Below are 17683 nucleotides of genomic sequence, written 5' to 3' on the forward strand. Positions count from 1 at the left end.
GCTGGAAGAAATTCCTATGACACTCATATTCCCAGCTGCACGGCCACCACTGCCGTGCTTGCTATCTTCCATCCATAGCAAATTCCTTACTGCTCTCCAAATGTTCTTTTATGCCCATTTGTCTCTGCATGGCGTGATAGAGTGAAAAAAATCACAGACTTGAAGTTATGATAAATTCCCAGCCCTGTCTTACTGGCTATAGTATTACCTTGGCCAAGTTACTTACTGCATTTGAGTATCTGTCTCCTCATCTATGATATGAATGTAATCGTACCTCATGAGGTGGCTGTGAGGATTAAAATGAATTGATACATATAAATGACCTAGTACTAGGTGTCAACCTAGTATGGCGTTATAGGACTCAACCTGTGCTATTCCCTGTCACCTTCTCATGCAATGGCCAACTCCCATAACTCCACCTCCAAGTCTGTCTCACTGTGTTACTTGGTGTGCATGTCTCAGTGCTGTACAACGACCCTGAATAATAGTGTCCTAGACAAGGCAGAAATCTGTTCTCTCTCCAGTAACAGCCCAGGCACCCAGGAGTAGTCCCACACAACTGAGCAGCTCCCCAGTGGCAGGAATGCAGGCCCTGCAACCCGTCGCTCTGTCGTGCTTGAATGCCGCCCTGTCTGCAGGATCCCTGGTGCCACCGTCTCACCTGTACTGCAGCCAACAGGAGGGGGAAGGAGGCATGCTCTTTCCCTTCAAGGCCACGACCCCGAAGCTGGACACAGCTGTTGGCCAGAGTTTCATGGCCACTGCAATAGATGTTGTTCTAAAAATCAAAGGTTCCATTACAGTAGAGGAACGGAAGAACCAATACTGGAAGGATAGCTGGCAGTCTCTGCTACTCTGGCAAACTCCAACCCTTCCTTCACAACATCCTTCAAGATTAGCTTCTCAAAAAACCATCTCAATATAATGTAAGGTGATGCTTTGCTGAGTAAAGTATGGGCTAGAGTCAGGAAAATTACCCCATTTAATTATACTCTAAACCGTAAAAACGATTTAGCATAGGGTATAAAACATTGATTTTTCTATGTTCCTTGAAAACCTGGATTTCTTTGAAAGTGACTCTGTGAATCTTAAGGACTGAATGTTTGTATCACACCCGCCTCCCTCAAATTCATATGTCGAAGCCCTAACCCGGTGTGGCTGTATTTGGAGATGGGGTCTCTGAAGAAGTAATTAAAGTTAAATGAGGTCCTAAGCATGGGTTATTAATCCATATGACTAATGTCCTTATGAGAAGAGACTCCAGAGAGCAAGCTCACTCTGTCACTCTCCAGGGACGTACCATAAAGAAAGGCCATGTGAGGACAGGTGAGAGAAGGCGGCCATCTATGAGCTAGAAGCTGAATCAGTCAGAACCTTGACTCATCTGTCAACAGGCAGGGTCACTTGTCCACTGCTGTGTGCTCACATAAACCACTGGGCCCTTGCCTCTGTTCCAACTATACTGAGCTGTGTGCACACACGCCACAATTCAGGAACAGGATGACACGCAGGTTCCATCTCGTGTGCCAACTCCAGGTGATCAGCAGTGGTAACCTGGACAACTGGTAGTGAGATGAATTGTGAGACTGAGTAGGGCTCCGTGGGGAAAAGAGCTGAGATCAACTAGGAGTGTCTGTTGTGGTCACAGGAGAGAGGAGGGGCGGTATTTATGATTTATGCCTCGTACTTGTTGTCTCTGAGGCAGACTTAATGAAGACCCTTATATATGGCAGATAGTACACATTCCATAAATGTTTACCAAATGAAAAAGGAGAAACGTATGTTACTTATCAACAGTCTGGAAGAACACCCTGCAGCAAGAGCAGAAGCTGTTTGCTTGCTTATTTTTGCTGTAGCTGTCATTTTGGTAGCAGCTAGTTTGTGACATACAAGGTCTAAAATCTGGTCCTTGGTCCCTTTTGATGCTTTTGGGAACTTGCTACATTTTAGGACGTATCTTAACACATCAATAAGCTCTAGGACAGAAACTAAGTCTTTTTCTTAGCCTAAATATGCAGTGATCAGATTTCCAGAAGCAATAAATGGGATTTTGTTTTCTGTTTGTGTAATCACTTGTCTGAAAGTATAAGCATTGTATCAGTCATATTTAGTTAAACAGTTAACATACTTTCTTATGAGTAAACATGAAATGATGTAAAATTTGGATTTTTCCAATAAAATCAGAATAATATGTATTAGGCACGCACACATATGTGTGTGTCCCTGACACAGTGCTACATACAATACAGCACGTGCATTAAGAGGATGTGAGGGAGAAAGCCAGGTTACCTTCCACAGCAGTGACATGCATGTCTGGAAGTCTGATGAACAAAGGACGTAGAGGGTAGGTTGATGAGAGTCTTGAATATCAGTTCACCTTGCAAAGCCAGGCAACAAGACCAAATTTCCACAGGCACACAAGCAAATGAGGACAGAATTGCATGGAAACTGAGACTGGCAAGTCCAAGCTCTGATGCAACAGTGTGTGATATATAAGATCACTGACTATATTTCCTCACCTCCTGATAGCACATAGTATAGATATGAAATTCAAGTCTATTTTTTTTAGATGTTTCAAGAAGCTATAGTCAGCCTCTCAGTGTCTGTCTCTCTCTCTCTCACTCTCTCTTTCTCACTCTCTAACAGGATTGAAGTCAGAAGGCCTTTATAGAGTCTCTGGGTTCACTGAACACATTGAAGATGTCAAAATGGCATTTGACAGAGGTAAGCTTGCACTTTCCTAAATGCCATCTGACATCCTTAGTATCCTGTCTTTTGGAACCAGATTTTATTCATAGTGGGAATGGGACTGAGAGTTATTCTTCGGGAACCTGAGTAATAATGGCTTAAAAACCTCGTGGTCCTACCTCTCTGGGTGAACTGTTTCCTTAGAAGCCAAGGTCAAGTGACCACATAAGGAAGTGAGTTTAAAATACTACTTGGGTGGGCAGCCAATCCACATGGCACCAGTACCCTTCTGCACGCCCTACCTCAGGATCCCGTTGACTCTTCTCGTTCTCTCAGAGCTCCAAAGAAGGAGCATGGGGATGGGGGGCACCACCAGCACTGAAGTAGGGGAAGCCAGTGGAAGTTTAGGAGGTAACTCTTTTGTTCTTTTTGATGGTGACCTATATTCTCTAGGCCAGGGCACAGTATGTCTTAGGTCAAATATAGTCAACTCGGGGATCCTGCTTAAAACACAGATCATCAGGACTAACCCTGAGGACTCATTCTGAAAGCTGGATAAGCCGAAGAATCTGTATTTCTAATAAACAATCCAAAGAATTCTGGTGCAGCCAGTCAGGGGATGGGACCCCTCGCCTACGGGCAGAGCCTCCACTTTGTAGCACAGTATACAAGGTCTTCGACAATGTGGCCCTCCTTCTCTGTCCCCACTCATCTCTAGGTCCTCATCCCTGTTATACTGTACACCCCAGCAATCCTGAAATACACTTTGTTGTCATGAATAAGTCCCTCGGCTTACATTGTCTGTCCATCTGGAATGTGTTCACACCTCTGCCTGGCAAACACCTGCTAATCAGGGATCAACTCAAGTCTTCCCTCTTCCGAGAAGCCTCCCTGATGCCCCCAGCCGACCTAAGAGCTCCACTGCCTTCCCCACACCCTCCCCCCATGCTCTTCGCACCTCTTCCGCATAGCACTCTCCCCATTTCCTTGCAACTGTTGAGTTGCCTGTCTGACTGTTACTCTAACTAGAACTCTTAGAAGACGGTATCTCTTTTCTACTTTGATTTGCCAGGGTGTACCAGTGCTTGGCACGTGGCAGCTCCTCAATAAATGTCTGCTAACTGTGCAAATAGTAGAATCAGGATGGCATATCTGCTGTGCTTTCACTGTTGTCCATGCATCCGCAGCTTTCTTGCCTTCGGAACCAAATTTGCTGGAGCATTTGTTCTTTTAATTCTCTATACAAAAGATGTTAATAATCCCTATATAACTGAAACTTTTTTAATCCAAAAATTTCTCATATTCTGTGACAAAGTCACTGACATTTACTAATGGTAAAACAAAAAGTCAAATGTCCTGAGAACGGTTGTTAGGAATTGTAAGAAACATGGCATCACTTATACATGAGGCAGGGTAAGATCTCCCAGGTTAAAGTCCTTGGGGCTGGGAAGGGTGGGTCAAGTTAAAAATAAAAAATATCAATGAGCCAGAAAGAAGTAATAAGAACTGAAGATTTTTCAACAATTATTTTGTGAATATGACCTCCAAATCCAAGTCCAAAGAACAGTGGCGGAGATGTATTAGAGATTCTTGATACTTTTTTATTTCAGATTAGATTGTCATTCTGTTATGAACTTTTGTGTCTGTAATGCAAATTACTGTGCTAAATTTTTGTTTAGCAAATTAGCATGGGCTGGGACCCGCAGAACTATTTCGAGTCTTTTTCATTACCTTCTGCCTGCACTTAGCCTCGGACCCTACCTCACTCTCAGCGAACTCCTTTCTGTTACCTCCTACACCTCAATGTTAATAGAAGCCAAAAGAATTAGCTGAACCCTGTCAGAAAGCAGTCATTGTTAGATTTTTTTTTTCTTTCTGTGCATGCCTTAACTTGGTGCAATAAGGTCCTAATTAGGACTTGGATCGTTGATTGTTTTTCAGATGGTGAAAAGGCAGACATATCTGCCAGCATCTATCCAGACATAAACATCATCACTGGAGCCCTTAAACTGTATTTCAGAGACTTGCCCATCCCCCTCATCACATATGATACCTATTCCAAATTTATAGAGGCAGCAAGTAAGTATTTAGAATTATTTTTTTATTTGTACCAAAATGTTAAGTACAATGCTTTTGACCTTAAGAAAATTAAAATTCAGAACTCTTTAAATTATTGCACGTGCACTTGTTTTGCCAAGTGAGGGCACAACAGTGCAATTGATAGACAACCAGGCATAGTTCACCAACTGAGTTGAACCAGTACGGAGCCAACTCTACTGGGCTGAAGCAGGGCGTCAGGCGTTTCCTTGTGTGCTGGAAACTAGCACAGTCGGGCCTAGGCTGCTGTATGTTGGAAGCATGAATATTTCTGTAGCAAAAAATAATCAGATCTTCTTCAATGAGGACGATCGAGGTCAACTACTTTTATCCACTAGACAGAATCTCATTGCTAATCAATTAAAGTCACACCCAAGTTTTGCCCATTGACACTATTCAAAATTAACAGAAGGCCAAGAATATGCTGTTCCAAGTGCTATGCTAGGACCCCTCACCAATGTCTTCTGGTTTAATCTTCTCATCTCCTCCATGAGGCAAATATTATAATCCCATTTTTCAGAAGAGAAAAGCGAGGCTTGGAGAACTAAGCTCACAGACCCAGGAATGGAATCCCAGCGTTCACTTTCCATCAGCTTGTTCAGTGTCCAGCACTTGGGGCAGTGCTGTCAGGGGAGAGGAACAAAGTGAAAGGGAAGGCGGGAGAAGGAGCTGCCCTTCGCCCAGGAATAGGCATTAGTGAGGAAGGGGACATTGAGATGCTGAGATCCATGACATTGAAGTCAAGCCCACTTTGAGGAAGTTTCCTTCTGTTTTGAGTTTTGTTGTTGGTGTTTAATCTTTAAAGGTTGGAAACTTTAGATATGTGCTATTAAATATAGCAATGAGATGCCTGACTGGGAGACACAAGGGCAGGCTGGGATAAGGGTGAGATGCACTTTCCAGATGAGCTGTGGCCCTGCTCCCTGGTAAGACCATTTCTTCCCAGGTCCTGGTTGTCCTAGGCAGAGAAGAATGGCAGGAGGGATTTCTTTGAGTAGCTGCCAATACCTATCAGAGACCCAAAAACCCTTCCATCGTTAATAGGCCTAGTCTCCTCTTCCTAACCTGGGCTGTGCACCGGGGTTAACCATGCCAACACTTTGGTGAGAAGTACCATCAATGCAGGCTGAGTTGGCTGGCTCATCTGCCAATGTCATTGCATTGCAAAATGGGTTTGGTTGTGGAAGCCTGCCAGGGAAAAGACATTAGACAACTTCAAAATATGTGGTACAGTTTAATTTAAAGTTGTGATAGTCAGATTCCTAGCAAATCCAGTGCTTGTAAGGGCAAGGCACAGTTTGCGCATGTGCCACCAGACTGTAAGCATTCCACTGGCCTGCAGATTCCTGGAGGGCAAGGACGGTGTCCACCCTCTGGCCACCCACGATGTGGACATGCAACAAGCATATGGGGCTCAGCCTCAACTCTTTCTGGAATGAGGCAGGGCATGGACAAATGAATTAAGTGAAATAGTACCTGAAATTACATGAATTTATTAGAACCTGCCCCCATTTGCAGCTAAAACAAACAAAACTTCTTGTTATTTCTTGGAAAACTTTACCATCCTAACTCTGCACTAATATCCGGATGTGTGAACTTCACAGAAATCTCCAATGCAGATGAGAGGCTGGAAGCAGTCCATGAAGTGCTGCTGCTGCTGCCTCCTGCCCACTACGAGACCCTCCGATACCTGATGATCCACCTCAGAAAGTAAGCTGGCAGCGCATCTGCAAAGCCTGATCCACCCCCGGGGCCATTAGTGCGTTAGGAAAAGCCCCAGTGCTCCTCCCAGCCCTCGTCAGCAGCACTGGAGCCCTCGCTCTGTGCCAGGAGCTGCTCTGGGCACAGTCCTTGTATCATGCCTATGTGGTGGGCACTGTCAGAGGCCTCGGGTTACATGTGAGGTTGCTGAAGCTTAGGGGGGTTAAATGTGGTAGCTGATCCACAGAGGTAAAGCCAGGATTGAAACCCAGGCAGGCTGACCCAGAGCCCATGCTCTGTCTTAACCATTTGTCTACACTGCCTCGGCGTCTGTACCTCCCTCCGACGCAAGCCCTGCACTCTGTGTGCTATTCTCCCCCTGCTGCTTACCCCAGTTCTGGACCCCGAGCCTGCCTGCCCCTTGGAGAACACATTCCCAACCTGTTCTCTTGTGAGTTCTCTGTCACCGAGTAACAAATCGCCCCAAAGTTTAGTGGTTTAAAATAATAAACATTTATTATCTCATAGTTTCTGTGGGTTGGGAACCTGGGTGTGGCTTAGTGGGTGCTTCACATTCAAGGTCTGTACCGTCAGGTGCAATCTCATCCGAAGGGCTTGACGGGGGAACATCCATTTCCGAGCTCATTCGTTCACATGGTTGTTGGCAGGATTTGGTTCCTCAAAGGCTGGTGGACTGGAGCCCTTATTTCCTTGCCATTTGAGTTGCTCCATAGGCAGCTCACAAATGGCAGCTGGCTTCCCTCAGAGCACGCAAGCAACAGTTCCCAAGATGAAAGACGGTCTTTTTGTAACCTAATCTCAGAAGTGACATCCTATTGCTTTTGCCATAGTTTATTCGTTACAAGCAAGTCACTGGGTTGAGCCCATATCCTAGGGGAAGCCACTCCACAAGGGTGTGAATTCCAGGAGATGGGGATCCCTGGGGACCATCTCAGAGGACACCCACCACACTCTGGGTGTCTATACAAGAGTGTACGAGACAGAGGTGGAGATGTTTGGATGTTTACAGGACACTAGAGCTCCAGACTCTTCTCCCTAAACTTTGTGTCTCTTTCCTTCGCTGTATGTGTATAATGAGGTCAACGGGTTGGTCTTATAATACTGGAGGGATTGAGGTACATCTATGTGCCTCCCTGTGTGTTTTTTGGTAGATACATGTCAGCAGCCCATTCTTAGATAAAATGAACCAAAAATTATCTACATTGATCAATTTATAGGTCTACTTACTAAGTGAAAGGAACCAAGTTGATAATACTGTATTAACACTGGCATGGAGGTTTTCATTTTTCCGCCTTATAAAACACACAAATACTATCACCCAGCTTCAGAGTGACCAAAGATGGTAACATTTCACTCATAATATTTCCATTTTTATTAGTTTATTGAATTTAAGAGTACAAATAATTTTTGGATGAGTAATAAACTATAAGTATCACATCTGGCTTTTAACTAGCTATGAAATATTTCTTTCATTGTGATCATTATCTAATTGTTACAGTTTGGAAGGCAAAATACCACCATCAGGAAAAATGCTGACATCTCCCAGCTGCATCTTAAATGCCAATAATTTCTTATTTTCATTGTGGTGGGTTTGATAGCCATCTTTGTTTGGTCAGATGTAGTGGCTGCCTTAACAGGGAGATGTGAGCACTTCAATAGTAAAGAACGTCCTCTTTCCAACCTTCTTAGCTTTGTAGCATGAAAATAACACAAACTGAGCTGACCTTCCTTAAATAAGGCTAACTGGCTAATCCTAATTAGCTCTAAGGCAGTAAACAGAAAGGGATGGCCTTCTGTGCAAAACCTAAACACATTTTCATTATATTTTGCTCTAATTTAGAGAACCTACTCCCTTTTAGATCTATTATGAATGTTCTAAAACCTAAATTTGTGAAAGCAAAAATCTGGGAGATTTTAATTTTATTCCACTAGGAAGGTTAAGAAGCCAACTTTGGAGTTTGAATTTCATTCTTAGAGGCTCTGAAGTTCTTATCTGGATGTTGAAATGACGATTTTTAATTCCAACAATACTTACCACTCCAGACCTCATCCTGTGGGAACCAGAAATATCCACTGCCTTCCAGCTTGGCCACGTTCCAGCCTGTCCCATGATAATGGCCTGCCTCTTCCTAAATTCATGGCAGCCCATTCTACAGGCAACCTTTCTCCTCTGGCACTGGTCCTGCCAGCAGACAGGGAATCTGCCCTCGGCTCCCCAACCCTGCAGCATACAGACCAGCAGGGAGAGACAAGAGGAAAAACAGACGCCCGTGTAAGGCCCACGTATGCACCATGGCGCAGCCAACAACTGCCACCCCTTCAGAGCAATATTCCTTACCTGATAGTTCCACATGTATTTAGTAAGGAGGACTAATTTTCTAATTTTAAAAATTGTGTTCATACGAGATTCATATAAATAATTCACATCCACTGTCATGAAAGCAATGTCAACAATTCAAAAAGGAAAAAATCAGAAAATTACCTCTTTAAAAATACCTTTCTGCTGTTCTGATTCTCAATTTTCTCCTGCAATTTCCTGAACCGGAGATGTTCTTGGGACTTAAATATAGAATCAGTATGTAAATTCATTCACGTGTCTACATAACGTCTGTGTGTGTGTGTGTGTTACAGGGTGACTATGAATGAAAAGGACAATTTAATGAATGCAGAAAATCTGGGGATCGTGTTTGGGCCCACCTTGATGAGGCCCCCCGAGGACAGCACCCTGACCACCCTCCATGACATGCGGTACCAAAAGCTGATTGTGCAGATTCTAATAGAAAATGAAGATGTTTTGTTTTAGTCCATCAGGGAAATGAGCTGAAGAACCCCAGCCCCATCTAAGCTGATAAAGCTAAAGGAATAAAAACATTTCTTACACTTGCTTTGTTTTTCAAACAAGTGACAGAATTTCCTGGACCACAGTGGATCGCCGAGTCAGGTACTGTGTCTCATAGACACGCGCCTTCTCCACGCGAGAACAACAGGGGTGAGGGTGCGCAAACCCCCTCACCTTGGGTCTTTTGCCGTGCCTCGTATGTGTGTCTGTTTTGCTGGAAGAGTGATTAATAAATCTTTCTTTAACTTATTAAAAAATAATGTAGACCTTTAAACTTCAGTCTCATCAGTAACAAAAGGGAACTTAATTCATAAAGGTACTTGATACAGGTATACATTTCCACTTACAAAAAGAAGACAATTCTATCTGTTAAATGTTAAATGAAACCTATATTGTAAAATGTATTTTTATTTTACCTGCAAGAATGTTATTTTATTTTAGCAAATAGAACTCAATGCAGTGCATTGATTATTACCCTGTGTACCTTGTCCCACGTTCTTGCTGTGATGCCCTAAAAAAGTTGACCACGAATGCAGTATTATCTTGACATACCTCTGTCCTCATCAGTGCTTTTCAGTGACGTTTCACCTGCCACATGTGTTCCTGCTTTTGATAGTTCTTGCTCTTAAGCACTGGCATTCTGCTATTGCATGGTGTAGTTTATAGCAATTGCAGGATGGTCTGAAACATCCACAGGTTTTCTTTCCATAAAAATTGTGTGAATTCCCAAAGTATGTTTTGTAATTGGTCACAGTTTTTTCCATATCATGCATATCGCCGAATGTGGTTGCTTTACACAAAATTATTTGAGGACACTGGATGTATCTGGGCTGTGTAAAAAGTTAGCATTTTTCCTGTTTTCTTTCCAGCCAGGCCCTCTGAATTCATCTGTTAATGGCAAGGTGCATTTTTGCCACATTTCTGTATTGATGAACAGCAAATCTGCAGAATAATTGTTGAATTTCTTTTCCTTTTTGAATTTCTTTGAATTCCCTTTGAATTTCTTTCCTTTTATAAACAAGCTTATTTTAAAAAGTGAAACTGAATAAAGTTGGTTTTTACCAAATATTTGTTCCTTGAGAAAAGTAGCTCTGTATGGATAATAATTTAATATGATTTTATTTCTATAGTTCCATCTTCTTGATTATATTTATCTTAGCATGAACCTTTCACACCAAGATTTCTATATTTGGTAACATAAGTGAAATATTTAAAACATCCAAAACTGTAAATCTAGATTTCTTTTTTAAATCCAACTACAATGGCATTTCCTCTGATTGTCCAAGATGATTCACATAATTGCTCACCAGTCTTGTTCTGAAGTGACCGTAAGAGAATGGCTGTGTGTCAGGCGGAGCTGACAGGAGGAGCAGAGTGCAGCTGCTATCCTCGACGGTCCCAAGGGCCATGCGGATGGACTCCACTGCACACGGGGTCAAAGTGGCTTGACCTGGTCCCCGCTATTATCCTCCCTCCCAACTGTACAGAGTTGTTTGTTGTAGCTTATGTACTTCTTGATACTGTCAAAAAATTATCTGGAAATGGTTTTATTTTGTGAAGTGAACAATACTTTGTAATTTATGATAGTGTAAATGGAAGGAAAAGCATTACATGTATTATTAAATTCTTCTGTCTATCATTTTGGAGTATGTGCAAGAAAGTCATTTGGGGGAAGAGGGGCGGGGTGGGGGAAATCTTCAAAACGTTCCCAGATAAATTTTGGCAATAGATTTTCTATCCTCACTGAAACATGATGAGCAAACAGAAGCATCCCATGGAGTCCCTCTGCTAGCTTCCTTCTAGAAAGACTCTGATGCTACCTTCACTTTTTCTCAGACCTGCTGCACTGATGCCCTCCATACAGAGGTAGAGTCTAGAGCCAGTCGCTGCTTGCACGATAGTAGAACAAGAATTTTGGAGGCAGAAGTTTGAATCCCAGATTATTATTGGTAATAAATATTACCAACCGCATATAACCTTGGGAAGTTTGCTCCTCTGAAAAACTGAGAATAATATTCTGATTGTGATGTCTTAAATGAAATTTATAACCTAAGGTAATTAGTAATATTTCTTTCTCGTTATTATATTTTTAAGAGTAATGACTTAGAAAAGGAAAGGATATAACATAGGGCAGGGAGGGAAAAAGCATGAGAAGGAAAGGATTTGTCCTGGGTTAAATCCAAGTCCAAGTAACTGAGGGATCTTATAACAGGGCTCTGTAATGGGCGATGAGGTTCACTTGACTCCTTTTCTCAAATGTGATTCCAACACTTGATCCCCTCTACCCTGTGTTAATCTAAAGGCTGCTCGCCCAGGCCTATCTTCCCCACCATCTGGTAGCCTGACATGCTCCCTTTATCTGGCTTGAAATTCCTGCTATTACAATAACTCTAGCAGTGAGACCGTAGAGGAGGCAGCACTGTTTCCAGAAACCCACTGTTAAATGGTCCACAAGTGTGGCGAGGATGGGAGGAGACCTCTTTTCTTTCTCCTGCTGACATAAATGGGCATTGCAGATGACCTGGTCTCCACACCTGGGAGGGGGCACACAATTCAAGGACGGCAGCCTAGACGGGAAAAGGGAGGCAGAGATGAGGCCGAGGGAAAGGCAGTGAAGGGAGCATGGGAAAGAAGCAGACCCTACAGGTGGAGGATTGCTGGGGCTGTCCTGACTCCTGCTGAAAACTCAGTCTGGTAACTTACGAATTCCTAAATCCTATCAATTCCCAGTTGATAGTTTTTTAATTTATAACATTCATTAATTTTCAATGAATATTTATCAAGCATTTATTAATGGGGCAGACACTGAATACCTGGAGGCAAGGAAAAGGCTTATCTCACTAAAAGAATTAAATAATAAGTTTAGTCTGACTGGAGAGAGAAAGCTGATGATGTTACAGGTTTTGGACTCTAAGGGGAATGGAAGCTAGTAATGTTTTTTATTAAAAATTTTAATTGTAAAATAGTTTTAGAATTCCAAACAGTTGCAACAATACGATGCAAAGTTCCTGTATACCTCTTACCCTGTTTCTACTAACGCTGACATCTTACATAATCATAGGACATTTATCGAAACTAAGAAACCAACATTGGAACATTTACTATTAACTTTAGGCTTTGTTCAAATTGCAAGAGTTTTTCAATTAATGTCCTTTTCCTGTTCCTGGATACAATCCAGGTCACCACTTTGCACTATTGGGTTTCAAGGGGTGGATGGCACCATCTGGTTTACATTTTTAAAGAGTGACTTACTTGGTTGTGGATCCGTCAGAGACTGTGTGAGCAGGTGGGAGTAGTGCAGGGGGTACGCGTAGGGAGTCGGATGTTCCCTGTTGTAGTACTGGGCTGAGACGGTGGCACCTGGACCAGCTGGTAGCAAGACAGAGATTACAACTGAGCTGTATTTAGGAAGTAGAGTTGAAAAAGTCCGGTCACAGATTGGATTAAGGAATCAAGGATGACTCCCACGTTACTTAATTTGGCAACTGGGAAACATTTACTGAAATGAAGGACACAGAAAGAGGAACTAGGGTTATTGGGACAGGGTACAAGACAGAGGGAAGAGGAGGAGTTCCATTGTGGACACGATGAAATGGAGACAGCTGTGACATGTTCGAGCAGAGGTGATTCAGGAGAAATTGCATTAATAGACTGGGCTGGAGATACGGGTTTGGGAATGACCCACCGAAGACAACAGTTGAAAACACAGCATTGGGTAAGAGTACCCAGGGACATGGAGCTGAGAAATACCAGGGAGGCCCCCACCAGAGTTCTGTGGAGCACCAACAGGGGAGGGCAAATGTGGTCCATTTTAATGTAATAGAATGTAGAGGATCTCACGAGTGCAGTTCAGAAAGACTCTCTTCGATCTGCAGGTTTGCTTCACAATGTCCTAATACATTTATTTGTTTCACTTAGATTTATTTTGCTGTATGCAAGGCACCTGTGCTTTGGAGAGGTTTGCTTAGTTAGATGCTTTATAAATGCAAATGAGCCAGTGTTGTAGTCTGAATGTTTGTGTCCCCACAAAATCCATATGTTGAAACCTAATCCCCAATGCAATGGTATTTGAGGTGGAGATTTGGGAGGTGATCAGGTCATGAGAGTGGAGCCCTTTTATTAAAAAGGCAAGTTCTCTTGCCTGACTCACTGAATCAGGGGGCAGGACTCTGCAATCTGTTTTTTAGCAAGTCCTCTAGGCAATTTCAATGCAAAAGTTTGAGAAATGGTGATTTAGAAATATCAGGGCTTACACCTGAGCTAGGCATGGATCCAACTTATTCAAGGTGTTTAGATACCTGTATACCATGAAGTTCTACTCAGACACAAAAAACAATGGTGATCTAGCACCTCTTGTATTATCCTGGATAGAGCTGGAGCCCATTCTACTAAGAGAAGTATCACAAGAATGGAAAAACAAGCACCACAAGTACTACCATCAAATTGGTATTAACTGATCAACACTTAAGTGCACACACAGGAATAACATTCATCGGGTGTCGGGCAGATGGGAGGGAGGAGGGGATGGGTATAGACACATCTAATGGGTATGGTGCGCACTGTCTTGGGGATGGACACACCTGAAGCTCTGACTCGGGTGGGGCAAAGGCAATATATGTAACCTAAACATTTGTACCCCCGTAATATGCCGAAATAAAAAAAAAAAGAATTAAGAGATTTTTTCTTGGCAAAGAAAGGGGCAACAGGTTTGCAGCATTGTGGAGATTGTTCAAATTCTCAAGAAGCTGTAAACGTAGAACCTTCCCCACCCATACAGCCCTCCTTCTACGACCAAAGTCTCCATAGTGCCCACCCCCATAACCACAGTACCAACTCTGTCTCTAATATAACATTGTCTAAACTATAGGCTTTATGAGGGCAGGATTTGGTCTGCTTTGCTCACCACCCTATCCCAGCCTACTAACACAATTGCCACCCCAAGCTTTTCTAAGTTAATACCATATTCCTTCTACAAATATTGTACTCAAATGTTCCATTTTGGTGCAGTAGGGGAGGGGAATGATTCTAGAAGCAGAGGAGTCTGAAAATGCACATTGACTCTTGTCCATCATTTAGAGCTGTGCCTAACATCTGAACATTTTGAAGGTTTCTCCTTAAACAAGAGCTTTTCCTTTGGGACTAGACTTCCTTAACTCACCTAACTTTCACCACATTCTTTCTCCTTTTATCCAGTAGGAATGATTAAGCTTCAAAGTAACTCAGTTTGGAGAACCTTAAGATCTAAGTCTCTAGTTCAATGGCGGATTACACAGATAACAGTAGCTTTATTTGGCTAGAATCTAGTGCACCATAGACATGAGGAGGCCAGGTGCTGGGTTGAGTCAACCCCCTGTTTAAATCCTGGCTCCATCACTCTCTACTAGTGTGACTTACGGAAAGTTACTTGACTTTTTAAGCCTCATTTTCCTTGTCATTAAAATGAAGTAATACCAGTTCCTAGTCCATGAAGTTACTGTGAGGCTTCAGGTCATCTATGGACTGTACTCAGCATAGAGTTTGGAGCACAGACTAAGCAAACAAATGCTTTCCTAACAAATCAACAGCTTGGAGGAACATTTGTGAGAATGCTTAGACCATTTGTATCCTTGCTTCAAAGTTATAAGGCACGATCACTGTTGCAGCCTAGCAAATTAGAGAGTGACAGGGACTTCAACCGCGTTCTGCCCAATGAACTTTGGAGCCATGCCACACCTGTCCCGTGCTGAGAGATATGGTGGAAAGGGCATGCTGCTGCTACCAGAGCACTGGATTTCAAGCCACAAGACCTGGCTCAGTCATAGATCAAGGCTTTTAACATTTCTGAACTTCAGGTTTCTCTCCTTGGAAACATGAAAATTAATGCCTGCCTGCTCCATCCACCAACCTCACAGGGTTATCACAGGGGCCAGATGACATGGGAGCAGGTGTGGAGGCATCGTCACACACACCCCCACCCCTTGGTCCCACCCTCTCCTGCATCCTCTGCTCAGGCTCCTCTGCCCGTCTCCTGCTGTACTGTGCAAGTCACTGGAGTGCCCTCCAGTGCTGCTTCTCAGCCTTCTTTCTCCCTAAGCAATCACATCCACTCTGTCTTTGAGTACTATCTGTCAACAAATCCCAATTATTCCTAAGATCCGTATTCAGTAAGCTGCCTAATGTCCCATAACAAATCCCTTCTGCTTAAACCAGCCAGCATGTGATCCCCTACTCATAGCCAAGGTCCCTGATAAATACGCCAGTGACTCCACCATTAAAAATTTAGCTCTTTAAAATATTTACATCTGCCAATCTTGCATTGCATTAAAACAATTTAAAAATTCAGAATAAATTAAAGGACTTGATCCCATTCTCCTTTCTTCTTCTCCATTCCTTGGCACTTTCCTTACTGTGTATGTTCAATGTATGCCATGTTTTATAGACATGGTATCATACTCTACATTATCATTCTACACCTTATTTTTAATTCTCCTTCATATGTTTTTGAAATGCATCCATGTTGCTACATAGAGATCTACTTTATCCATTTCAACTGTTCTAAAATATTTTATTAAGTAATTTATCTCATTGCTATGAGTAGATATTTAGGTTGTTTCCTTCTTTTCTATTGAGAACAGCATTTCCATAGACATTTTGTTGAAGAATGCATGAGCTAGGAGTGGAATTGTAGGTCACAGAGCAGGCCCATCGGCTTTATTGGATGCTCCTCAAAGTGACTGGGCTGGTTTCTACGCTCTCATCAGCAGTATTTGAGAATCCCCATTCTCTGCATCCTTATTGACACTTAGCATTATCAGGCTTAAATATTTTTCCTAATCTGTTAGTATAAAACGATATCTTTTTGTTTTAATTTGCATTTCCTTGATTACCATTGAAGTTGAGCACCTTTTTTCATTAAATGACCATTTAATGTTTCTTTTATGAATTAGCCATTCATAACTTTTACTCTTTCTCTATCGAGTTCTTTCTCTACATCTACTGATTTGTTGGAATTCTTTATAAAGCCCAGACTATTTCTTTAACAGTCACGTGCATTGTACATATCTTCTCCCAGCATAAATGATCAATCTTTTCTTTTATGGTTTGTGCCTTATGTATCTTAATTATAAAATTCATCCTAACCCCCAAATCATAAAGCTATTTATTATATTTTTATAAAAGTATCCAAGTTATAGTTCTGATATTTTTGTCTGAAATTATGGTGCAAGGTAGGGAACTATTTTTTTCTCATGTGGATAACAAATTAGCTTAGTGCCATTTATTGAATAGAAGTGTGCTGTCCAATATTGTAGCCACTAGCCACACATAGCTATTGAGCATTTGAAATGTAACTTGTCTAAATCGAGACGTAAGTGTATAATACATACTGGATTTCCAAGATTTGGTACAAAAATGTAAAATATGTCAATAATTTTATGATGAGTACATGTCATGATAATATTTTGGATAGTTGGCATTAAAATATATTATTAAAATTTCTTTTACCTGTTTCTTTTTACTTTTTGAAATGTGGCTACTAGAAAAGTTTAAATTATAAATGTGGCTCACATTATATTTCTATTGGACAGTTTTGCAATAGATCATCCTTTCCCCAAAGGAGAAGGTCTCCCAATTTGTCATAATGGAATTTCCATAATTGCATAAGTCTGTTTCTGGACTCTCTATTCTGATCTGTTAGTCAATTTATCTAGCTCTGCACCAACACCATGCTATCTTAATTTTTATATCGTATTCCAATTCTTGTTCCTTTTCTTCAAATTTGTCTTTGTTGTTCTTAGTTGTTGGCTCTCCCATATAAATTCCAGGACCACCTAATCTAGTCTTCCCCAACCCCCAACCCAAACAAAACCTATTGGGATTTTTGTAAGAATGGCATTTGATTTCTATTTTTGGAGAGAATAAACATCTGTCTTCACAAATATGGTAGAGTTCTTCTTTAATTCAAGTCTTCCTTTGTATCCCTCAAAAGGTTTTATAATTCCTGCACAAAGTATATGCCTGTATCTAATAATATTTATTTCTAAATACTTTAAAGGTTTTGTTGCTATTGTGAATAGATTTTTTATATACTATATACTTTCTAATGTACTGTTACAAATGTTAAGAATCCTGTTTATTTATATACGTTAATCTTATCACCAATGACCTTGCTGAACTCTATTATAATCATTTCTTTGCTTTGGAAACTTTCAACATCCTCCTTCTAGCTATTTGAAACTATATAATATATCTTACAGTGCTATAGAACTGCAGTCTGGTACAAGTCTGCAGCCTGTTAGGGACCAGGCCACAGAGCTCTGCCATTTCCCACCCCACCATCCGTGGAAAAACTGTCTTCCA

General features: G+C 41.8%; 1 protein-coding gene across 1 annotated transcript in view; it reads left to right on the forward strand.

Annotated features, from left to right (window-relative positions):
- CHN2 (chimerin 2) overlaps nucleotides 1-10317 on the forward strand; it is a 353485-nt gene extending 343168 nt beyond the window's left edge. The window contains exon 13 of the mRNA XM_012640732.1: nucleotides 9139-10317. Within this exon, the coding sequence (XP_012496186.1) occupies nucleotides 9139-9310 (172 nt within the window). The 3' untranslated portion in view covers nucleotides 9311-10317. The remainder of the gene's footprint in view (nucleotides 1-9138) is intronic.
- The last annotated feature ends 7366 nt before the right edge of the window (nucleotides 10318-17683 follow it).

The sequence above is a fragment of the Propithecus coquereli genome, unplaced genomic scaffold (genome assembly GCF_000956105.1).
Source record: "Propithecus coquereli isolate 6110/MARCELLA unplaced genomic scaffold, Pcoq_1.0 Scaffold156, whole genome shotgun sequence".
Lineage (NCBI taxonomy): Eukaryota > Metazoa > Chordata > Mammalia > Primates > Indriidae > Propithecus > Propithecus coquereli.